Genomic DNA, 25,910 nt, shown 5'->3' on the forward strand with positions numbered 1-25,910 from the left:
CTTGTCACCAAACCACTTAAGGCATTTACCTCCACTCTTGAACTACTCTGACAAGGATAAGCCTGAGTGTTTAGAAGTCTATACATATTCCGATAACCCATAGTGTACCAGAAGAAAGAAAACAGTACGCAAATGGTGGGTTAAGCTGTTCAACTTTATTGTGGGGAACATTTAGTATGTCATTAAATAGTTTAGGAAAACAGTATAAAGTACATGGAATAGCAGTGATTCTCAAGTTAGAGGGATTGCAATGGATCAATACAAAATCAACATTTTGATTCCAATTTCGAAAAGGCTGGATAACTGGACTCCAATGCTCCTATTTCTGACCAAGCTGGGAGAGCTGTGAAGAAACGAATGGGTTTTGTCTTAACAGTTCTGATATCGCATAAAAATATTAACACAATAATTTTTTTTTTGATTACTACTGAATACATTTTGGGAAAATCAGGTCAAACAAAGTATTATGAAATTCATGGCCAAGGGAAGAGATCAGTTCAATTCAACATTTATTATCCTTCTAGGGCAGACTTGTTTTGCAGCAAAGGTGCCAGACAGACCACAAACATAACCTAAAATCTACTGATGGAAGTTCTACTGATGTTTTTCGCTCAGGAAGAGGAATAAGGGGTAAAAGAATATGAACAAGAATTCTATGTGGAAAAAAAACTGGGCAAAATGTTTAACAAATATTTACAGAGGGAAAGGCACGTTATGACTTGGTGTCAAATTGTTAAAACAAAGTACATCGTAGATTTGCTCCAAGCTGCAAAAAGTATTCCAAGACACTCAAAGCAGTGTTGTTCCCTCCAACTAAGGGATAATCTGATTTATTTTTCACTGATATCTGTCCATGCACGTGAAAAAATATTAATATATTTCTAGCTCTTAGCTCTCAGCTGAAGCATGATGCTAATCATGACTGAAATCTTGAATGATGCATTAAATGTTCTTCAAAGTCTATTTGATATGTTACATTTTTTAATGACAGTTATTCAAACAAACATTTCTTACAGGTTTATGCTGTAGGGAAGGGGTCAGCAACCTTTTTGGCATGGAGTGCCATTTTTGATTTTCCTTGTCAATGGCTATGTCAACGCCTAACCACCCAATCTAGATCTTGGTGTAATCCTTATGATCACGCAGCGTGTTTTCATGTGCTGAATGGAGGCTAAACACTATTAAAAGTGTGAAGAGGCAACAGAGGAGTGCAGCGCGTGCAAGCCATTCACGCATAACAAGCCGGCAGCCAGATCAATTTAGGCAGTGCTTCACTTTCAGTGAAATGCGACAGCAAAATCCTAAAACGTTTTTCAAGTTTTAAGTTATATTTTGAAACAGACTCATATTTTTGAACTCCACAATGTGCGTTTATGTTTAATCTCTTAATCTTTTCATGTAGTTTTGAGAGTCACCAGCATTGTGGTTTAAGGAGGGTGTGTGCTGGGCTAAAAATCTCAAGGATTGGTTGAGTTGTCTTCTTATTTACATCATGTGTTGTTCTGTAAGCAAAAAGAAACAAATAAAACATAAAATGTAGGCTGTCATCTTCTCAACAAGACTGAATAGGCTGTCATCCGCTCAACAAGACTGAAGCAAAGCGGGTGCGTTTACACACACGATTCACCAAAACAGTGAAGCACTGCCTGAATTAATCTTCGTTGCTGGCTCGTGATGCGTGAGTCTGTAACTATATAGCAGACTCAACGCACAATAACCTTTTGTTTAGCCTCCCATTCAGCTCACGAAAACATGCTGATCATGAGTAAGGATTACATCAAGAGGTAGATTGGCATGCAGGTGCGAGGGACTGCATTGAAATAAAATAGTCTAAACCTCTCTCGCTGTCGCTTGCCTGCCGGTGATTACCTTGCTGTAGGTTGCCGACCCCTGCTGTAGGGGAAGTTATCATACCTGTTTAATGAACTGGGCTGCATTGAAAAGCTCACTACAGCCATAAAGAACCCGCTTCCCTTGCCTGGCCTGAAGAGAAAAATAATTGTTACACTCGTCTTTATAAGCAAATGGAGTTCTTCATCAAAATGTGTCAAGCATACCTTTGTGTAGTCAACAAGATTTTGATACTCTATATAATTGCCTCCACCAACAACAAAGACAATGGCCTGTGAAATGAGAAAATCTGATATCAGTTGTTTAAGTAAATTGATGAAGACTTGCACTTGATATTTCACAGGACGACTCTTGAAATAAATGACACTCCTACAGACAGATCTCAGACACTTTGTCAACAGCATGGCCTAATCTCCTTTAGGAACAGAAGGCTGTTTGTGCCTTGCGAACACAGATTATCCCTGCCAGGTTACAGTGCATGGGTGTCAAACCATGAAGATACCATATCAACACCTTCACAGTGCAGAATCACAACCACGTGTAGTGAAACATCACATATCAGATATCAGCGCTGGTTTCTATACTCACATCTTGAAAGGGGTTCTTGTTTCTTGGAATGGAGCTGAGGGAGTTAAAGACTTAGAATTAATTCATCATCTCTGGGAGAGAGTGCAAACAGCCAATAGTTGTGGAAAGACGACAGATCTTATATTGTAAATATTTTCAGTGGAAAGTTGCAGCATTGGCAAGGAAGTGGGAATCCATTATTTACCTAACTTCAATACTGCCTTATGTGTATGTAATAAAGACACAACCGATTTGAAATTCCTCCATGTATCAAATACCTTTAACATAATATTTGAATACAGCGGGACCAAGTCAAACATAGAGAGATGTATAATTAGAAAATATAAGAAGCCCTCATGACTATCAAGCCTAGTCTTCGTCTTTGGTGTCCTACCTCTCACTTCCACGAAGCATCTTGGGATCAAAGTATCTGTAGTCATCTGTCTCCTACAAAAATCACAACACATAACAATTGGGATTGTAGAGCACGTAAGTAAATTAAGGATGAAATGACATTCACTGCACCCTCCCCATTTCCCCACCTCCTAAGAACCACCTCATTCATCTACATTAAACGCTTATCAAGATAAAATGCTTTCCGGCAACAATTTGTCTGAGAACTAGGAGCCTCAAACAGTAAAAAAAAAAAAAAATATCTTCTCCCATTCCTTCATTTAAGACTGAAAAACCCTGATACCCCCTCTTTCCTTTGAACAGTCTCGACACAAATTGAAGAGAGTTGTCTCTGAGGCGAGGGCCAATGGCCTCCTACTTCCTCATCCTCCATATCGGATGGGCCAAGCCTGTCTCTTCCCACACGGGACCTCAGTCAATCTGGCCTGGCAGCCCTGGTGCACCAGCGCATACTTCATTATAGGACGAAATTCTTTGCCATCAACTTACTGAAAGAGGAGCCCCATTGCACTTACAAATGGCTAAAGATTCTTTTGCTATCCATTTATCCTTGCTAGGTAGCAAAGCTAATATTTAATAGTGAGTGCTGAACACACTCTTAGACCTTGTGAGACAAGGGGTGGAGGCAGGAGATACTGGATCGATCTAAGGCCTTCAGCAGCCCAGCTTCTCCAACAAGAGCCGTATTGTGCAGGGCACTGAAATTCCAGTAGCTGAGAAAATGATAATACTGCTATGTTTAATTCAAGTTTATGGGCATAAAAGGAAGTGTTTGAAGGGGAAGCATTTCCAGCCTGTAACGAGATATGGTAATCTGTCCACCCCAGCTTTTGAGAGCAAGAAGAACAGAGGGACTCTGAGGGTGTTTTAGAAGGAAATAATGTCTACCGGTATGTCACGGTAGGAGAAAGTGGATGCTAAAAGGCCACTGTTGATTTCAAGAGCTAAAATGTCAGCTCACTGTCTCTATTGCAGCATTTTATATTTAAAACACTTCAGTATAGTTCTTGGAAGCATGCTTACAGGTAACTCAAGATGTCTCTAGAAGTCATATTAGGAGGGTGCTGTCAAAGAATTGCCACATCATATCCTCTTCAGTAATTCCACATTTATAAAAAATCAGCATCAATCATTCCCCCCACACAGCCCCGGCAGTTAGTTGATCTCAAAGCATTTTCAAAATAGACTTTTCCTTCAAGACGGTCCAATAATAACTTTAAAACAGCCAGCATGTTAAAAACCTGATGCTTCATATACAGACATTTGCAGCTTCTAAAGGGATGTGTTCTGCTACCCTTACTGTCTAGCAGAACACAATCCCATTAGCGTTGAATTAGCTTCACCATACATACAGAAGTTCCCTGCTTTAAGATTAGCTTTATACACACAGGGGTATGCACCTTTGTTCTGTTTCACAAAGGTGAAAAGACCAAATGGAGTGCTTCCAACTCCCCGAGCTGTAGAAACTTAATGCTTGGGGTTTGCTCAGCCTCTCCCTCTCTTTCTCATTCTCTCTCTGCAGGTGTTCCCCTGACTGAGACAGTCGCATTAACCATGCAGATCAGATTGCCTGGACTGAGGTCTCGATACACTCAAAGAGTCTCTTCAGTGCACCATTCAGAGTGAATTCAGTGTCCCATAGCACTGCAATGTCATACCCATTAATCCGCAGTAGGAGGTAAAGCAGTCAGGCTGGGCCATCCAAAATACTATTTTACACACTGCACACTGACACAAAAATCCTAATGATCTTTAAAAAAAATTGGATAAAGGCTGTTAGCTTTTAGCATAGGCAGTAGTAGTAGTATGTGGGAAAAAACTACAACAACCACCATAAGATTATTATTATTATATAAAATTCATGTAAGGTTCACACTAATACAGCAGCAAAACATGATGAACATTAGTGTTTATGTGGAAGAAGATGAACAGATCATGTGCTCACCGGGTTTGACTTAATTTCCATCAAGTTGTCCAAGATGCGAGTAACTGGCAAGTTCTATATGAGACATACAAATGAGAATCACAACAAGCCCAAAAACCTAAATATTATGCCACATGCTTCACATGCTATCCAAATTCTCGAAAAAACAAGTTTCGTCCACTGAGGTTCCACGTGAATTACGACTGGCAAACTCTTTATAAGAATTATAAGAATAATTTCACTACCTGAGTTTCCGAGTTGGGAGGAGAATTTCAACATGGCAGAGGAGAGTACGGTTTCTGTAGTGAATAATATTTTTTAGGGCTGTTGATTTAGCACCATTATAAAACAAATAAAGCTTTACAAAAATGAATGCAGTTAATCATGTCCCTGGACCATAATAAGGAATATTCCTACATCTGAGCAATTCAAGCTGTACTGGAGAAAATACACATTTAGGCTTCCCTGGCACTAAAGGCAGCATAAGATATGAACGTGTTCTTGCGATCAAACAGCTGAATGGAAGGCAATTCCGAATGCTGGGATCTCAAGGACGTGTTTTTCTAAGTTTCAAATTATGTTTAACTTGACCAAAAATTTGTTTAAACATAATTTGTTTGTAAAATAAGTTAAACACAACACAACCAAATTGAGATGCTCCAAAAGCATCATTATAAATCTCAAACAGACTGATGAATTAAATTGCGAAATGGATTTCTGTGGACTGTATGCCAATGATAGGCTTGTGCTCAATAATATGGAAATCAACATATATTGCCTTCTAAAGCCATTTTTTGCATTGTCTTATCAATGCAAATACAATAATGACTGCTACAATTATACAATGTATTTTAATTATTCTATTAAAAATATATATTTATAATTATTGAAATCATTATGTACCAAACTATTGTTATTTGGTGGGCTTTTTTTTCTCTTCTTTTTACAAATATTGATATATGCATGTCATGTAATTAATTTGATTTAAAATGCAAATTATAATACCTCATTGCTTGCCGTTTCGGTCATATACAGTACATTTGCGTATATCAGTAACCATTTGATGCATATTGTAGATTTTTTTTACACAAAGGAAAAGGCACAAATTTGACCAAAATTCCAATATCACCAACAAGTTGACTAACATGTGTTATGGTGAAAAAATAAGAGTTCTGAATGAACCTGGCGTCCTTCACATTTCTATGTCTCTAAGACAACAATGCACTTGCACATGAAAAATGAAAAATGTAATTTCAGAAGTGGGAAGTAGTATCTCTCAGATAGCATGTGAAGGCAGCATAAATGCAATTTATGTAATAAAGAAAATCAGAGAATTTTTATTTCTCTTTAGAAGTGAGTCCAACCTATAGAAATTGTGATGCTGATGCATTTGATAGGGTGTTCTGGGTGGTTATTTAGGCATTGCTTGGAGAGTTCCTACTGTCCTAAGTCAAAAGCTATTATATCCTGGTCCCTAGATATACAGTAGCTTGGGTCCTTCCTTCAATGTAAGCATATTGATTTTTCATCTATTTTAAAATAGTTTGGTTCCAAACACTTAGTAGAACTAGCCACCTCTTCAACGCCACTTGATTTGAGGATTAATCTGACTTTATAGGTGCTGTTAATCTAATTTAAATTACTCTAGTGTAGTTGATAGTAGTCAGTGCAGATATTCATATTTAGTTAGTTAATGTAGGTTAAAGCATGAGGAAAAAAATAAGTCTATATACTCACATGCTGCTTTAAAACCAGATTTTTCACACCCTCCATCACAAACTGGGACCCAGTGTTCATCACCCTTGAGAAAAGTCTAAAAGATGATAGACAGGCCATTATCGTTTTGCATTCAAACACTTATTGCACTAACAAAATTTAATTTGGTGTAGCCTCATACCCCATTGGTTTCACTCCACTGCTCCCATAATTGGCTGGTGTTGCAGCTATTTTGGTGAATGCTCTGGAAAATAGGTTATATGAGTTGCGACACTACTGTTCTCATTTTTCTGCTGAATTTAATGTATTAACTAGACAAGCGTGACATTGTGTTATGATGTGTTTGTTGACAATGGCCAGCACTTACTTCCACTGCTTTATGTAGTTAAGTGGGGATAAGTCACAGCCTGAATCCACCATAGCTTTCTTGTACTGCTCTAGATCCACCTAAAAGGAACAAAATGTCTTAGCTTCAAACTTTTATTTATTCAACACTCGACTCTCAAAGAGAAAAACAAAAATCCAACAGTTCAAAAGGGATTGTTTTTCTAGAATGAAGAATGACACATAGCTCACAAGTCATATGCATTCATCAGGACGAGTCTACACCACATGAGTGAGAAAGCCGTTTTGATGTCACCAACCTCATTTCTGCCTCAGGAAACAAACAACAAAAAGTCTGTTTTTGGAGTTTAAGCATAAGCTTAGCCAACAATAATCTCTACCGGTTCAGGAGGACACAGATGAAAGAAAGGATACCAAAAGACGTGAAAAATAGTTCCTACTCGACTTCAACTGTCAACTCTGAACACACCATTATTATTTGGAAAGTGAAAGCTTTTACAGCCTGCATTGATCAACATGGATAGAGAATAACTACAGGGTCCCTGCCCAAAGCACTGGCCAGTGTGCTTTCTCTACCATGACTAAACTACAGGGGTGAACTGTGGTCACCATTTTGGGAGAGGTAGGGCTTGGATATAGTACATACATCCCAGCTTGTTCCCATGGGCCTGTTCCTTTCATTGGAAGAACTTATACTAGCATTTCTACAGCCATTTAAGTAACATCCAAAGAGCTCTTACCATGATCTGAACAATTCTGCTTTATCAAGGTACAAGAGTAATAACTTTTGGACACTGCATCAAAGGGTGTCGGTGTTCCTCAAATCTGCGCTGCATGTGTCCCAAAGAACAACAAGGCTTTTGAAGACAGTCTGAAAGTACAGGGTTTTAGAACCTATGCCGAACTTCATAGAGAGTGGTCGGAATATTTTTGGCTTGATGTTTAATTTAACAGTGAAATCCATGCATTTGCCACTGATTCTAATAAAGTGTGGTGTTACCGAAAGTGCAGATCAGGGTAGACCACCACAGTCAACCTCGATAGAAGACACCACAAATCTATGCTTTAGGATTATTTATCTAAGAATATTAAAGGGATAGATCACCCAAAAATGAAAATTCTCTCATCATTTACTCACCATGAGCCATCCCAGATGTGGATGACTATCTTTCTTCTGTTGAACAAAAACAAAGATTTTTAGACAAATATCTAATCTCTGTAGGTCCTCACAATGCAAGTGAATGGATAACACATTTTGAAGCTCCAAAATTCACATAAAGGCAACATAAAAGTAATCCATAAGACTCCAGTGGTAAAGTGATGCGGGTGCCTATACACATTTTCCTTCCTGCCCAGTAGGTGGCGATATGCATGAAGAATGCGAATCGCCAAAAAACAAAAGAGTGGAGTTTGATAGTATTAAATAGGATTATATACTGATCCGTTTCTCATCCACACCTATCATATCACTTCTGAAGACATGGATTTAACCAATGGAGTCTTGGATCCTATGCTGCCTTCATGTGCTTTTGGAGCTCCAAAATACTGGCCACCATTTACTTGCATTGTGAGGACCAATAGTGCTGAGATATTCTTCTAAAAATCTTCATTTGTGTTCAGAAATTAAGATGGCATGTGGGCGAGTAAATGATTAGACTTTTGTATTATTATTATTATTTTGGTTGAACTATTGCTTTAAAGGTATTGTTGACCCAAAAAGGACAATTCTGTAATCATTTACTCACCCTCATGTTGTTTGAAACCCAGACATTCTTTGCTCCGTGGAACACAAAAAGAGATGTTAGACATAATTTTAGGGACTTAGAGCCTAGTCAGAATGTCTCACTGGTTTGGAATGACACAAGGGTGAGTAAATGATGACAGAAGAACTTACCCTTTAATGTTGGTATGGGACACAATCAACTATATGTGAAGCTTGTTACTGGATATTTTGTAGTTATGTATGGATACTCTCTGGTCTGGGACCTTACCTCAGATGGGGGCTGCTGGGAAGTGATGTAGTAGATCAAAAACATCCGCATCTTATCCTCAGCTGTTCCAGCTACCGATAAGAAAAATATTTATAAATTAAAATGAATACAGTTAATTTACATTTAATAATAAACAAGAGTTTGTTAGTATTTTTTCCCCCACCAAAGCTGAAATGTGATTTTTAAATCAAACATTAAACTTGACTGAACAAAAACGCATTGTGTGTTCTCAACACTTGAAAAATAATGGATAATAATCATTATAGTTAAAATAGTGGCCATTCATGTGTACTTGTAAGAAGCCTATGAACTTAAAGAGGACCCTGTGGAGATCAAGAAGCTGTGGCCTTTTGAAACCTCACAATGCTGGCAGGAGAGAAAACAAATTTCATCCTGTGGTAGTAGCATCACAGAGAGCCTTTAAAGCAGACCGCTTCCCCCCAGGGATGTGATGTATTTCAGTCCACTAAGCTGGAAAAATGACTGGATGATGATAAGGGGTGAGATAGACTCTCATTAAGGGAATGGGGTAGGAGTTACTCATTCAATTAGTTTTCTTTGATCTCTCATGATGAGGCTGTCTTGGTAAAACAACACTTTGACAGTGAGGCAGAATGCCATGCTTGGAGGGATATGGGGATGTTTGGAATACGATCAAACTTGAAGACCAGTTGACAAGCCAAGGCTTATTAAAGCAATAAGCCACTTGAGGCCATGAGTTACAGTGATTTTACCATGGTTAAGGGTACTGTCAGGCATAATGCAAAGATAAGAATTGTTGCCAAGCAATGTTACAATTAAAGATCATAATAATATTATCATCACTATTTTTATTATCTAGTATTATTAGGGCCGTAAAATCATGTAATTAAATATGTTTAATGTTGTTATTTTGTTTTATTTTTACAGTTAACACATTTATTAAATTTGAAAAAATTGGCACACACATTTCTCAGTAAATAGAGAAAGACGTTTTTTACAGATAATTTATTTATAAATAAAACCCAGAGGGCCGTTTAACAAAAGTAATTTGCATTCTATGTTTGGTGAAATTTCATTTTAATTAACTGCAGGTGAAATATTACCCTTTATTTTTAAAATATAAGATACATCCAAACAGTTTGGGGAAAGTTTTTTATTATTAAATTGTGCAGACTTGCATTTCTGCGTTTGCATTTCCTATGGGTTTTGATTCAATTTGAGAATATAAAAAGGCCACAGCTGCATTAATATACCAGCAGCATTCTTTTATATATATATATATACAATACATTTTTTTACTTACCTTATTGTAAAGTGCTTTGAGATTGCCTTGCAATGTAAAGTGCTATATAAATGTAAAGTATTATTATATTTATTACAGTGCATCCGGAAATTCACAGCTCTTCACTTTTCCACATTTTGTTATGTTATAGCCTTATTCCAAAATGAATAAAATTCATTATTTTCCTCAAAATTCTACAAACAGTACCCCATAATGACAACGTGAAAGAAGTTTGTTTGAAATCTTTGCAAATTTATACCCAAAAAATTAAAAATCACATATACATAAGTATTCACAGCCTTTGCCATGACACACAAAATTGAGCTCAGGTGAATCCTGTTTTCACTGATCATCCTTGATATGTCTACAACTTGTTTGGAGTTCACCTGTGGTAAATTCAGTTGATTATACATGATTTGGAAAGGCACACACCTGTCTATATAAGGTCCCACAGTTAACAGTGCATGTCAGAGCACAAACCAAGCAATTGTCTGTAGACCTCCGAGACAGGATTATATCAAGGCACAGATCTAGGGAAGGGTACAGAAAAATTCTGCAGCATTGAAGGTCCCAATGTGCACAGTGGCCTCCATCATCTGTAAATGGAATAAGTTTGGAACCACCAGGACTCTACCTAGAGCTGGCCCCCGGCCAAACTGAGCAATCGGGGGAGGAGTGCCTTAGTCAGGGATGTGACCAAGAACCTGATGGTCACTCTGACTGAGCTCCAGCATTTCTCTGTGGAGAGAGAAGAACCATCCAGAAGAACAACCATCTCTGCAGCACTCCACCAATCAGGCCTGTATGGTAGAGTGTCCAGACAGAAGCCACTCCTCAGTAAATGGTACTTGACAACCTGATGGAGCTTGAGAGGTACTGCAAAGAAGAATGGGAGAAACTGCCCAAAAATAGGTGTGCCAAGCTTGTAGCATCATACACAAAAAGACTTGAGGCTGTAATTGCTGTTAAAGGTGCTTCAACAAAGTATTGTGCAAAGGCTGTGAATACTTATGCTTTCGTTTTTTATTTGTAATAAATTTGCAAAGATTTCAAACAAAGTTCTTTCTCGTTGTCATTATGGGGTATTGTTTGTAGAATTTTGAGGAAAATAATGAATTTAATCCATTTTAGAATAAGGCTATAACATAACAAAATGTGGAAAAAGTGAAGTGGTGTGAATACTTTCCGTATGCACTGTATATACCGCTGTCAGTAGCCTAGTTTCCATCCACTTCTCGTGCTATTTTGTTATCTACAAAGTGAAAATGCGTAATTTTGTTTTGCTAAATTTAGCGTCTTCTGCCTGTTTCCATTCAAATGGACTTTTAGCGATAAATATGGTGTGCATGATGACGTCATGTCTAAAAAAAAAACACTTTGTCGCATAAGTTTTGGTTTGTAAAATGGGGAGTGTATTGAGGCAATCTATTGCAATTAGACAGCTTAATGTCATTTTAATTTTACAAATAAAAGCAATAAGAAGATGAGGAATTGCAATCAAAAGGGAACAGTTGCCCTTCTAATAGGACTGTAATATTGATCCTGATGTTGCGCCTTTCGCAGGTTGCCACCAACCGGTTCCGCAAATCATCATGGCTCTGTTCGAGCTGGCAACCTGCACCTGGTAGTGGGGGAAACTTTCAGTCTTAGTATAGGAACAATCCATTGATGTGTATAAGTTGTGTGTACAACTATTAAAGAAAAATGGATGCGGTGTTATATCAGGGTTTACATATGATATATTCCTGATATTCAATAAGCTATTGTGAACAATCATCTAATCTAAAGCATCGCCATCACAACTGCATTATGTACCGCATATTTGTCCAGCAACTTTAAACGACCAACTGAACTTGATTGGCATCTAAAATGTATTTGTCATAATGCAATTAACATTTTCTGAAGAAGCTCAGCAAATGCAATCCGAGGTAAAGAGGGTTATATTTAAAATATTTAAATGTTTTAAAATCTTCAAAAGCTAGTTTTCTGAAAGTGATCTCAGCATTGAACCAATAGATCTGATAGTATATAGTCTTGAAAAAAAGTCTAGAACATTCTGAGAATATTATTCTGCCGACTTTTTTCATCTACAGAACAGGTAAAGCTAATTTAAGTTTGTGTAAAGAAAAGGTATATATAGGTTAAAAATATATATTTTTTTCATTTGGTAATTTATTTTATTTAATACAGGGAATTTTGCCTTCATTTTTTCAAATGTAAACTAAACAAAAATGGAATAGAATTGGGTTGTATGTTAGTGTTCCAAAAACTTTTTTCTCCTAGTATTGTGCATTTATTAATTGTATTGTGGGCTAATTCCGTGACTGCTGACTATTATTTTGAATGATGCATAAAAGCAACTTTAATAAATAAACGGATGTCAACTGCAAACAAATTAATCACAAACAGTGGCCATTCATTTGTTCTCCGTGCATTTGTCGATATGCAAGATTTGATATATTTGTGTTGGCACTCCTGGAAGTGTCATGTTTGCAGCATCGGATCTATATGCAATTAAGATCAATCCATAATCAAGTACAACAAATTGGCTTTCAAGGATGTATACCTTGCCGTCATGATTAACACAGGCTAACGATTGGGGCAAATTTGTGTTAATGCCAATTTTCTTGAAAAAGTGTTTCCAAACCAGTTTTTCATGACATTTGAAGTATCGACATAGAGTTTATGCGCTAAAGTTAAATGGAAAAATATTATGAAGAGACTTGTGAAATTTTAGCAATAATTTTCTTTTCCATCAGCTTTATTTTTTGCAAACATTCCTTGGATGGAAACGTAGTTAGTGTTATCCACACAAACTGCCAAACCCAGTAATTAAATTTATTATTTAGTCCATCTTATAAAGGAAATTAATGCATTAACCGAATATGCTGAAATTAAAAATAATCACAATTAAAATATTTAATGGTTTGTAACAACATGCTGCGATAATATATATAATATAGTATAATATAGAATTATATATAATATAATACAAAATTCAATTATATGCAGTTACAGATGAGCATATACTGGCTATTTGAAACATGGCTCATTCAAACAGCTTTAAGAGCCATTACTATCCATTTGACGAATGTTCACAAACAAGTAAAACTGTAGTGACACAATGGTTTGTGATAGAACTGATACAGTACATGTTTAACTTGAGTAAGACTCACCGTCAGGATCACTTATAATGTCCAGCAGAGATTTATCAAGAGTGGACTTGCTCATGAGCTTCTCCTCATACTCAAAGTACACATCCAGCTTACGGCTCTAAATACAGAGGACAAATATGGAGCTCTTCCTCGCAGGAATAATAAGATGCTGTGAAAATGTAACCCAAGAGATGAAAAACATTTTTCTCAATGTGCACTGACCTTGATGTGGTCCAAAACCGCTGTGGCAACGTTGGTGTGGAGGTCAATCAGTCTCTTCTTTTCCAGAAGCTCAGGAAGAGAACTGTTTAGAAAGAGGAGCACTGTGTTATCCAACACTACATGCATAGGGTCAGACAGAGATACAACAGTAGGCCTTTTTTGGAGTACATTGACTAATACTGTACATATTTATAAAAGCTGTCTCTACTTATGAGACACGTACTGGATGTAATTAGATTATATTAGGATATATACTATATTTTATTTACATAACTGATTAAAAACTAAATGAAATTCCAAGTGGGAGGTTCACCTTTTCTTGTAAATGGGACTGATCGGTAAATAAAAAAATTATTTCACCTGCCACTCTCAACCAAGAATATAACCATGTTATTGAAATAATACAATATATGGTTATATGTTGTTATTTCTGGCATACACCTATTCAAAGAATAATGTACAGACAGCCAGATATTATCACAAACAAAAAGTGAAGGGATCTTGTATCATCCTGAAGGGGTTTGTCCCGTGTTTTCTCAGGTCCGAGCCAGTAGAACTTGGTAGCACTCTGACGGGCTTCATTATCCTGTATATTACACTTCTTAACAAATAAATAAAATGTAATGAAATGTAATGAAATATTGATCTATGTTGAAATTATTTCATTATGTGAGGAAAGAATGTGTAATGCTACAAAAAACTTGGAACTAGCACATTGTATGAAGTTGGTTGTCAGGGAAAACAGTCAAATACACCATTAAACTAAAATATCTGACTGCTGATTTCCACGATTGACAAAGCAGAACACAGTACACAAGAGAGCCTTGTAATAAGAAATACTATTTATCAATATAAATGTGAATTTGTGTTTAAGGTACAATTGTTTCGTAGTACTCTGAAGCTATAAATACATATTTTCTCTTACCTGACGGCTGAGGTAAGTTTGGCAGTGTTATCTGACAACATACTAATAGCTCCGTCATCCTCCCCTTCTAAGCCCTTAAAGAAAACCACATATCTGTGTTACTGGCATCTTATCACAGCTACCGTGCAACAATTCCTTCATTTATTATTTATCATCAGCCTCCTTAGATTCCACAAATAACAAACCGCATGCTTGTGTCCTACCATGATGCTTTTGAGGCGTTTAACCTCATCCTCTTGGGCTCGATATGTATCCAGTTCCTCCTGCACAGCTTCTGCAACCTCAGGGAATGGACTGGAACAGTAAACGGAAATGAATTAAATTATTTTAATTCTGTTGATGCAAAAATTTGCCTAAATGCAATTAAGTTGTCATAAATAAATCTGTATAAATTAGTTGATATGGTCTGAAAGCAGGAATGGAACTCAGGAACTCAGAGAAACTTACAGCTGTTTTAATTTACCAAAAATTAATAGCGAATACCAATCGTTGGTAAATATTTACAAATATTGCAACAGAATGAAAAACAAAATGAAAATTCTCTCATAATTTATTCACCCTCCTGACATCCTAGATGTGTGACTTCCTATATTCTGCTGAACACAAAGATTTTTAGATGAATATCTCGGATCTGTTGGTCCATTCAGTGCAAGTGAACAGTCACCAAAACTTGAACTCCAAAAGGCACATAAAGTCAGCATTAATGTAATCCATAAGACTGGTTAAATATATGTCTTCAGAATCAATATTATAGGTGCCGATGAGAAACCCCTTTTTAACCCCTTTTCTCAATTCCTAAAAAATTGGGACAGTATTAAAACTGCTAATAAAAACAAAAAGGAGTCATTTGTAAATTATATTCACCCTTTGCTAAATTGAAAGCATGAGAACTAAACATTTTACCAGGTGAATTTTATTTTATTTATTTTTTTTATTTTTTTAATGTACAGTAATTTCAAATCAGATTGATTGCACCAGACTCCAAAACGTTTTTTGTTTTACCACTGTGAAACATCACCATTTCTTCTAATAACTCTTATTAAGCATTTAGGCACTGAAGACACAAGTTTGTTAAGTTTAAAAAGTGGAATTTTCCACCATTCATCCATTATGCAGGTCTTCAGTTGTACAGGGTCTTCGTTGCCGTATTGTGCGCTTCATAATGCACCACACATTCTATATTGAAGATGGTCAGGACTGCAGGCAGGCCAATCTAGCACACGCACCCTCTGCTTATTCGACCAGTATGTGGTTTGAAGTTGTCCTGCTGAAAATTCTGGGACTTCCCTGGAAAGACGGTGCTGGATGGCAGTATATGCTGCTCCAAAATTTTTACATATCTGTCTGAATTAATGGTGCCCTCACAGATGTGCGCGTTACCCATGTCATGGGCACTGACACACCCCTGGCCCATACAGACACTGGCCCTGATTTTGGACCTGATGCTGATAGCAGCTGGGATGGTCCTTTTCATCTTTGACCCAGAGAACCTGATGGCTGTGTTTTTCTTAAAAACGGTTTACACAGTTCCACTGTTCTACTTTCCATCTAAGATGAGACCGAACCTAGAGAAGTCAGCAGCGCTTCTGGACAGTGTTGATATAGGACTTCTGCTTTGCATAGTAAAGTCTTAACTTGCATCTGTGGATGCAGCAGCGACTGATGTTGACAAACAAAGATTTACTAAAGTTATACCAAGCCCATGTTCGTGATATCCATTACAGATGAATGATGTTTTTTAAGACAGTGATGTCTGAGGGATCAAAAATCATGTGCATTCAAAAGTGTTTTTCGTTTTGCCCTTTACGCACCGAGATTTGACCAGATTCCTTGAATATTTATAGGGTAAACTGTAGAGGGTAAATGCCCCAAATCCTTCCAATTTGTCTTTGGGGAACATTGTTCTCAATGTGCTGGATTATTTGCTGAAGCATCTAAAAGTCTGCTGAAGTCTCGAATTATCCCTGCTCTTGAAGGACTAGGCTGTTTTTGGAGGCTCCTTATATGGTATGACACGACTGCCTCACCTGTTTAACATCTCCTGTTTCACATTGCCTTGTTATTTTAACTTGTCAAATTGTTAGTAGTCTTAAATTTCCCATCTCAAAATTTTTGAAGCGTGTTGCAATCATCTGATTTGAAATTACTGTATATTAAAAAAACAATGACAATCACAAGGTAAAACATCACATAATGTGTAGTTGTAGTGTTTTCAAAGGGTGAATATAATTTACAAATCACTTTTTTGGAATTGGGGTTGTATTATAAATTCTCCTCCATGCCCAGTAGGTGGTGATATGCATGAAGGATGTGAATAACCAAAAACAAAAGAATGTGGAAAAGTAGACATTTATAGTAAAAAAAGGATTTAAATATTGATCTATTTCTTGTGCTTGTGCTAATAATATGCTTATTATTTCACTTCAGAAGATATGTATTTAATTACTGGAGTCAAACTGATTACTTTATAGCCTTTATGTGTTTTTTGAGCTTCAAAGATCTGGCCACCATTCACTTGCATTAAATGGATCTACAGAGCGGAGAGATTTTTCTAAAAATCTTAAGCAGAAGATAGTAAGTCATATTTTCTGGGATGGCATGAGGGTGAGTAAATGGTGAGAGAATTTTAATTTATTGGTGAACTATTCCTTTAAGACAAATGTGCATGTTCTCCCGTCAAACCATTACATATTTGCCAGTACAACCAAAATAGTTGCTATACATATTGAAAATGCCGTTAGAGAATTAAACTAACATCAAATGCAGGCCTGAATCATTAAGTCAGAGATCCACTTTTGAAACAATTAATTGAAACAGACAGTTTGAACTTATACACTGAAATATATCAAACTTACCAACTCTAATGTTGTTTTGCTACTAAAGGTTGAATGAGACACTATCTTTATCTTAACACTCTCATAAGTTGCAAGAAAAGGGAGAATCGCAAAACAAATCTGTTGACGCTGAAGTTAATAGCCAAATAAAAAGCACATTAAATTCAACGCGATATTCAAGTTGTTGTTATCAGCAGCAAAATCATTGCAAATATATTGTGAATATTTGATATATCGGCCAGCACGAATTATATTAATTACATTTATTCACAAGACTAAATACTAGAACACTACAGAACATAATTCTAAATACTGGAATTAATTTTTAATAATAAACAATAAGTAGGCCTATTTCTGATCATTGTGGTACATGAGTTTTATTAACAGTACTGTAGATATTTAGAGTTGAATTCAGAAGTTTACATACACTTAGGTTGAAATCGTTAAAACTCATTTTTGACCACTCCACAGATTTCATATTAGCAAACTATACTTTGTTCATGACATGAGTAATTTTTCCAACAATTTTTTTACAGAGAGATTTTTTACATTTTAATTGACTATCACAATTTCAGTGGGTAAGAAGTTTACATACACTAAGTTAACTGTGCCTTTAAGCAGCTGAAAATGATGTCAAGCCTTCTGATTGGCTAATTGGAATCAATTGGAGGTGTACCTGTGGATGTATTTTAATGCCTACCTTCAAACTCAGTGCCTCTTTGCTTGACATCATGGGAAAATCAAAAGAAATCAGCAAGACCTCAGAAAAACAAAAAGTGGACCTCCACAAGTCTGGTTCATCCTTGGGAGCAATTTCCAAATGCCTGAAGGTACCACGCTCATCTGTACAAACAAAAGTACGCAAGTATAAACACCATGGGACCACGTAGCCATCACACCACTCAGGGAGGAGACACATTCTGTCTACTTGAGATGAACGTATTTGGGTGTGAAAAGTGAAAATCAATCCCAGAACAACAGCAAAGGACCTTGTGAAGATGCTGGAGGAAACAGGTAGACAAGTATCTATATCCACAGTAAAACGTGTCCTATATGGACCTAACCTGAAAGGCTGCTCAGCAAGGAAGAAGCCACTGCTCCAAAAACGCCATAAAAAGCCAGACTACAGTTTGCAATTGCACATTGGGACAAAGATCTTACTTTTTGGAGAAATGTCCTCTGGTATGATGAAAAAAAATTATTGAACTGTTTGGCCATAATAACCATCATGTTAAAAAAGGGTGAGGCTTGCAAGCCGAAGAACACCATCCCAACCGTGAAGCATGATGGTGGCAGCATCACATTGTGGAGGTGCTTTATTGCAGCAGGGACTGGTGCATTTCACAAAATAGATGGCACCATGAGGAAAGAAAATGATGTGGATATATTGAAGCAAGATCTCAAGACATCAACCAGGAAGTTAAAGCTCGGTCGCAAATGGGTCTCCATATGGACAATGACCCAAAGCATTCCTCCAAAGTTGTGGCAAAATGGCTTAAGGACAACAAAGTCAAGATATTGGAGTGGTCATCACAAAGCCCTGACCTCAATCTAATAGAAAATGTGTGGGCAGAACTAAAAAGCATGTGCAAGCAAGGAGGCCTACAAACCTGACTCAGTTCCACCAGTTCTGTCTGGAGCAATGGGCCAAAATTCCAAAAACTATTGAGTTATTGACTGAGAAGCTTGTGGAAGGCTACCTAAAACGTCTGACCCAAGTTAAACAATTTAAAGGCAATGCTACCAAATATTAACAAAGTGTTTATAAACTTCTGGCCCACTGGGAATGTGATGAAAGAAATAAAATCTGAGATAAATCATTCTCTCTACTAATATTCTGACATTTCACATTCTTAAAATAAAGTAGTGATCCTAACTGACTCAAGACAGTGAACGTTTTCTACAATTAAATGTCAGGAATTGTGAAAAACTGAGTTTAAATGTATTTGGCTAAGGTGTATGTAAAGTTCAGACTTCAAGTGTACCTTCCTTTGTGTTTTTGCCAAAATTTGTCAGCAGCAGTTAGATCATAGCTCTTCTTGTTTTTCTTTTTGGGTCGTGCCCCAGCTGGGCTGGCCTCTGACACCTGAGACTCCTCCACACTGACCCGGTTCAGGTACAAATCCTGATAAAAACACATACATATCAACAAATGAGTCACGCTGTTGACTAGGCAATATAATAGTTTTTAAAGCTGCTGGACAACTTTTGCAAAATTACAGTGTTACACTTTGTTGTATGAAAACAGTACCGAAAGCTTTCACTCTAAATGCTTAGATGATACAATTCATCAGATTACTGTTGGCACAGAGGTGACTGAAGGCATGCTTTATTTAAGTTGAATCATTTTTGAGACCATGGAAAAAATACCCAAAGGATTAATGATCATTGGCACAAAAAGCAACCAAGTAATTACATTCCACATCTCATGAAACCCCTTTGTCATCCATATGATAACTGCAATAATTTCATCTTTCCATATGCTGCTACTTGGAAATACTTGTACTTTTCCCCCCAAATGGAAACTGCATTAACTCTTGTAGGAAAAAGGTAATATATAATTAATATGGCCTTAATTTCAGGTCATATGAGTTTCTTTGAGTTCTGCTCACCAGCACATCATGAATGAGAGCCTGATACGTCCATGTGTGGTGGAGAGGAGTTGCTAGATCCAAATTACGGTCGGCAAGAACAAACAGCGGCCTCTGAAAACTGTGGGAGTGGTGGAGAGAAAGACAGAGAAAGACAATGGACTTGTATTGAAATCAGTCTGTCCTTCTACATCTTTCCTCAAAATGATCTATCTATCTATCTATCTATCTATCTTTAGATAGATCCACTATCTAACTGATCCACACGGAGTCTTCATATACTCTTTAATGGGTTGTACAAGTGTATTTTGCTCCACCTGAACTGGCCAGTGCCCATGGTGTCTCCGGTGAACAGGCTGTTCCGAGCGTCTCTCAGATTCTCTCTCAGTTTCTTGTCAAGTTTCTGTGCAAAACAGAGTTAAATCAACATTAATAATATTTCCAGAAGAAACAAGTAGTACGATATGTATAAAATAAATTAATCCAATAAACTGAGCAACTTCAGAAGTTAATGTTATCTCACATTACAGCGAGACATTCTTCTGCTGAAACTAATCATCTAAAGCTCAGCTCTCTAGAGAAAATGAGCCGAGGTTGGACCGAGTCCCACAAACAGAACAAAGAAGAATTTAGTGAAACAGAATTAAGCGACAGTATCAGTTTGCACACGGCACACAGAGTATGAAAATTTACAAATGCACTATAACCCAGAGATTAGTGGAGGGGTTGATCACTGAATTACCACAGCCATAATATAGCACTCAGAGTTCCTAAGACCCACTTTACTGAGCAGGAGAGGACAAAGGTGTCTCAGACTATTAATAAAGAAGGTATCAGAGGAACATTAAATAACAGATCAGTGGATCTCTTACCACAGCTACCATTTCTGCAGCATTCCCTCTTGGGCATCGGATTATTGGGACGGCACCTATGATAACAGGAAAGCTTACTTTACTGCCAATAGGAGGGTGCATTAAATATCTGCACAAAGGCTCCCAACACCCAAGATACACAAAAATGTTCAGGATACTTACGCTCACACTTCAGCAATGTAGGCTAGATCATTGTAATTCATTTCAATTATTATGTTTCTATTAAATAAAACACTTCTACTATATAGAAATATTTTTTTCCTGTATTGAGGTTGGAGTAATTGAAACAATTTATAAATCTGCATTTTTCAACTTTTTCATTATAATTTTGTATGAAAGACAAATTGTATTCAGTAAACTAAAAACTGACCTAATGTAAATATTCAATGCATCACCTAAATGGTTTTTTTGTCTTTTGAGCAATACACAGAACAATTTCAGTATAGCTCTGCCACCCAGTGGCCCTTTGTGACAGGTGTAATGTTAGAATAATAATTTAAAAAAATGGCTACTTTTCATTCTTGATAAAATATCAAGTTTTCACAAAATAATAATCAACATTAACATCTGATGAAAGAATCATGTGACATTTCAGTCAGAAGGAATTTTAGTTGAGATTTTCAATTTCTGTGCCAAAGCATCTTTGAATGTGAAGAGTGTAATTTTTTTAAACTTTTTTTGTGTTAAAATACTTTCTCATAATTGTGAGAAACATCTATGTTGATTTCCACAAAGAGTTTAAACACTGTGGGTCTAAGCTGCTTTTAAAAACATTGCTGTTTGTTTGAGCGGACAGACATTTAAACTCTGAGCTCTAATAGACCCTGTTTACTCCTAGTATTAAGATGCGTCTCATGTGATCTGATCACATGTGGTAAAACAGGACACTCGCTGTTCACCCCTGGTCACTCAAATGCATCTTCTGTGACCACTTGTGAGTTCAGGGGGAGGGTCTCTGACCTAATTACAACATACAACAATTGCTATGTCTAGTGTGTTACTGCATGACAATAAACTGCAAAAAAGTCGTAAAATACAAAGAAAACGCAAATAAAACGGGTGCGCTTTCTCGGATGCTTTTATGATTAAATCCAAGTTGAACAAACATACCGTATATAAACATATACACAAACTGAACATTTTGAGCGAATTCTCCATTATTTTAGTGGATTACCTGTCTTAACTGAGCTTCAGATGTGCGTGTTTCTCATCTGTGTCACTGCATGTTGATATCAAACACACTGAAGTAGTTCTGTGAATTTATTGTGCAGGTGTATATCTGCACTTTTTGTCAAAGTTTAAACTCTTGTTTTAGCACAGCGAATGATGGACAGGTGAGGGGAGGTGCTTCGCTGTGGTCCGGGATGCATCAGGATGGATTAGTGTTTACAACTCAAATATGATGTGCATTTTTGACTACCTCTATATGTGGTTTTTGTGATCCAATCACAAAATGTTTTGGATGCCGTTTATACCTCTATTTAGCGCTAGCAACTTGTGATCGGATTACACAATACACATCTTTATATCAGGTGTAAACAGGGTCTCAATGGCGTGATTTTACTGGCAGAAATTACACACAACACCAAATCATAATCCTAATTCAAAACAACCCAATGGACAGACTAAATGTACATCAGAATAAAAACTGCCATTATTTACCAAGAGTGACAAAGAAGCAGAAGAGACTATCCACAATAGTGTCCATTATAGCCTCCATGTCTGTGTCCATGATATCTGGTTTGTTGATTGCTGAAGGGAGAGAAAAGTATTTTTGTTAATAACTTAATTTAGGTTGAAAATGTAATTTGTAAATATCAAGTAAATACTTCTAGACGTTTTTCTAGAAGCATACCGTGATAGGAGATGTGTTCTTTGTTTTGATTACAGAGAATGAACATATCATCTTCAAGTGTGATGAAGTTCAAATACTGATCAAAGACCTGTGAAAAGAGAGAGATTATCTTTTAGAATGAAACATTTAAATATATTAAAGTGCACATTCTGGCATTTGAACCAGTCTGTGCTATAATAATGACCAGTAAATTTGTTGCCTCTCTTCAGGCATTCATAGAGCTTGTCTTTCAGTGTGAGACAACCAAAGTTAGAAAAAAATAAAAACAAAAAAATAAATAAATGCAAGTTTTTCCATTAAAAAAACTTTAAAATCAACACTAGGCTGTTACCACTCTTAAAGTAATAGTTCACCCAAAAATTATATATATATTCTCATAATGTATTCACCCTCATGCCATCAGAGATGTGTATGACATTCTTTCTTCTGATGAACACAGAGATTTTTTTGAAGAATATGCCAGCTCTTTTGTTCAAAAGTGAATTGCAACCAGAAAGCTCCAAAAAGCATAAAGGCAGCATAAAAGTAATCCATAAGACTCCAGTGGTTAAATATATGTCTTCAGAAGCTATCTAATAGGTGTGGGTGAGAAACAGATCAATATTTAAATCATTTTTACAATAAATCTCCTCTTTCACTTTCAGTTACACATTCTTCTTCATTTTTTTGGCGATTTACATTCTTCATGCATATCACCACCTACTGGATGGAGCTGGTCAAACGTGGAGATTTATGGTACAAAAACTAACTTAAAAATGTATCTTTTTCTCACTCACACCTATCATATTGCTTCTGAAGATCTGAATTTAACCACTGGAGTTTTATGGGTTACTTTTATGATGCCTTTATATGATTTTTGGAGCTTCAAAGTTCTGGTCACCTTTCACTTGCATTGTGAGAACCAATAGAGCTGAGATATTCTTCTAAAAATCTTCATTTGTGTTCTGTGGAAGAAATAAATTCATACACATCTGGGATAACATGAGTGGGAGTAAATTAGAGAATTTTCCTTTCTGGGTGAACTATCCCTTTAAGCATTTATTGTGTAGGAAAAAAAAGATATAATGTGACGTGTGTGAAGTCACATTACATAAACTTCAAAGAAATCTCAAAACCAAAAGCAAGTTACTCTTAATCCATTGTCAACCTGACCCATTACTCATAATACATTGTCAAGATGACAGATGAAAAGACATATGAACACATGTGTTTGACTTACTTTGGTCACCTGATTTACTGCATTAGCTGCAAGAGCAGCACTTGCTATGTCCTCCAATTTGCTTCTGGAGATTGCAGAAATAAAGTTCAGATAGTAGGACTCATAGAGTTGGTTTCGCAGGTCCTGCAATGGTAAAAGTAACTGTATTAGTTTTGCAACTGCTTTATCTTTTAACATTAATAGTCATGACTGAGAGGGGTTTTTAATATTTTTAATGCAAATAGTGAGTCTCAATAATTAAGCGTGAAAGACAAAACATCTTTAAGGTTTACTTGACACATCCTGTCAATGTTCTCCTCTGTGGGCATCACGAAATAAACGGCAGGAACATCTGGAATGGGATCGCGATCTGAGTGCAACGAGCTAAGGTATAAAAATAAAAAAAGATATAGTGCAAAGAAATCAAATGTAAACAGTCATTCAAAGAGGAAAAACCATGAACGTATATTTGAAAATTGAAAAATGTATTCAAATATCTATTAAATAAAAGGCTTATTCAACCACAATAACATAATATAATAACATTAGTGTAACACATAAAGAAATATAACAGTCCTTACAGGTGCAGAGTGATGCCCATGTCTCGCAACTCTTTCACAGACAGCAGGGGAGATATGATGTCTTGGCCAAAGCGATCGTAAATAAGAACCTAATAAGATCACAATTTGTGTGAGGGTTGATGCAAATGACAACTACAAAAGCATCACTGCACCAATGTGCACACAGCTAGGTGTATGTTAAGTACCCTTACCTTCCATACCGGCTCAGCTATTGTGTTTTTCAGGGGTGGAGCATTGAAGTTGAGCATTCGCTTTAGAGCAGCTAATGACAGAAACATCATATGAATACATCACAGTTTAAAATAGTGTAAATACTTGTATCACATTTTGAAAACAGTAAACAGACAAAAACATGGCATGGCTGATTTACTTGCTTGAGATTCAAAGGACTTTCACATGTGCATGAACATCACAGACATTATTAGACATCACAGACAGATTAGACATCACAGACCCTTTAATATTTTGACAGGATTTCTCCAAGGGATTGCAAATTTGGAAAACGCCCTTTTTCTAGTTTAAGTATTTTATGTGATGTACTCAAGTCAGGAATTATTTTACAGGTATTTCAAGATTAATTAGATCTAATGCACAGCAATAACATTTTCAATGGACGTAGCTGACAGCGTGTCAACATCCATGAATTAAAATGTTAGCCATCGAAAAATAAATACAAAGTTCATCATGAAAACAATACCCATTTAACAGAAATATAACTGTTCTACACTAAATATTAAGCTTAACAGTTTCGCTAAGCTTGTGTTATCATCATCAGTGGTTTCTTGACAGGTCTCAGGGATTAAAATACTCGCAGAATTCATAAACAAGACGGTTGGCAGCATGTAGGGATTAAAACACGAATACGTCTTTATCTAGTTACCCAGGCGTAACATATCGTTCATTCATCTGACGTTAACCAGCTGCTAGATGAACAACACAGTTAGCATCCTCATCTTGACTGTTAAACGTTGTAATTCCAGTTGTTGTGTATTCGTCAATAAATAAGATCTGAAAATCGTCCATTTAAATAATATCAACAATAACGAGTGTTTCGAAATAAAACAAAACTTATGAACAGACCTGTCTGTTTCTCCCGGATGGAGGCCGCCATCTTTACTGTTTATGCGGTGACGACTGTGAGGGTGACGTGGCAACTGGTGAACAACAGTCTGAACAAGATATCAGTGAAAAAGGAAACATCGAGGTTACAGTGAAGCACTTAGAATTGAAGTGAATGGATAGTTTAAAGGCAGATTATGTGAGGCTTATCATTTTATAAAATCACTTACATTAATTCTTCCTTTAAAACTCATGTTACCTATTATTTGAGCTTTGAAGTTGTTTAAATCATGAATTTACAGTAATTGTAGGGTTTGTTGACATATCATCATGTCAATTAAGTTGTAAAATTAGCTATCCAAAGTTTTCCTGATCAACCAATGGGTGGCGCCATTATGATTCTAAGTGCCTGTTTTCTGTTTCTGGTCTTGAGATGCAATGCAAAAACTACCAAAATGAGCAATCCAGATGGAGAACAATAACCGTTGAATTTTTTATGAGTAAAAATCTATTTCATGCTCAACTTGTGCAGTTGTTGGCTGTCAT

The 25,910-nt window shown here is 36.6% G+C and overlaps 1 protein-coding gene across 1 annotated transcript; it reads right to left on the minus strand.

Moving 5' to 3' along the window:
• Positions 1-118: 118 nt before the first annotated feature.
• Positions 119-25,453, minus strand: LOC127662746 (sec1 family domain-containing protein 1-like). Its single transcript, XM_052154053.1, has 25 exons — positions 25,386-25,453; positions 24,497-24,567; positions 24,306-24,394; positions 24,018-24,108; positions 23,746-23,868; positions 22,527-22,614; positions 22,334-22,423; positions 20,672-20,727; positions 20,117-20,202; positions 19,821-19,920; positions 19,194-19,333; positions 14,578-14,668; positions 14,375-14,448; positions 13,450-13,531; positions 13,249-13,345; positions 8,809-8,879; positions 6,840-6,919; positions 6,654-6,716; positions 6,494-6,569; positions 4,778-4,831; positions 2,813-2,865; positions 2,440-2,473; positions 2,058-2,123; positions 1,915-1,983; positions 119-343 (listed from the first exon to the last, which is right to left on the minus strand). The coding sequence occupies exons 1-25, from the start codon at positions 25,414-25,416 to the stop codon at positions 320-322; spliced, it is 1,899 nt and encodes a 632-aa protein (XP_052010013.1). The 5' UTR covers positions 25,417-25,453; the 3' UTR covers positions 119-319.
• Positions 25,454-25,910: the final 457 nt, after the last annotated feature.

The sequence above is a fragment of the Xyrauchen texanus genome, chromosome 22, assembly GCF_025860055.1.
Source record: "Xyrauchen texanus isolate HMW12.3.18 chromosome 22, RBS_HiC_50CHRs, whole genome shotgun sequence".
NCBI lineage: Eukaryota > Metazoa > Chordata > Actinopteri > Cypriniformes > Catostomidae > Xyrauchen > Xyrauchen texanus.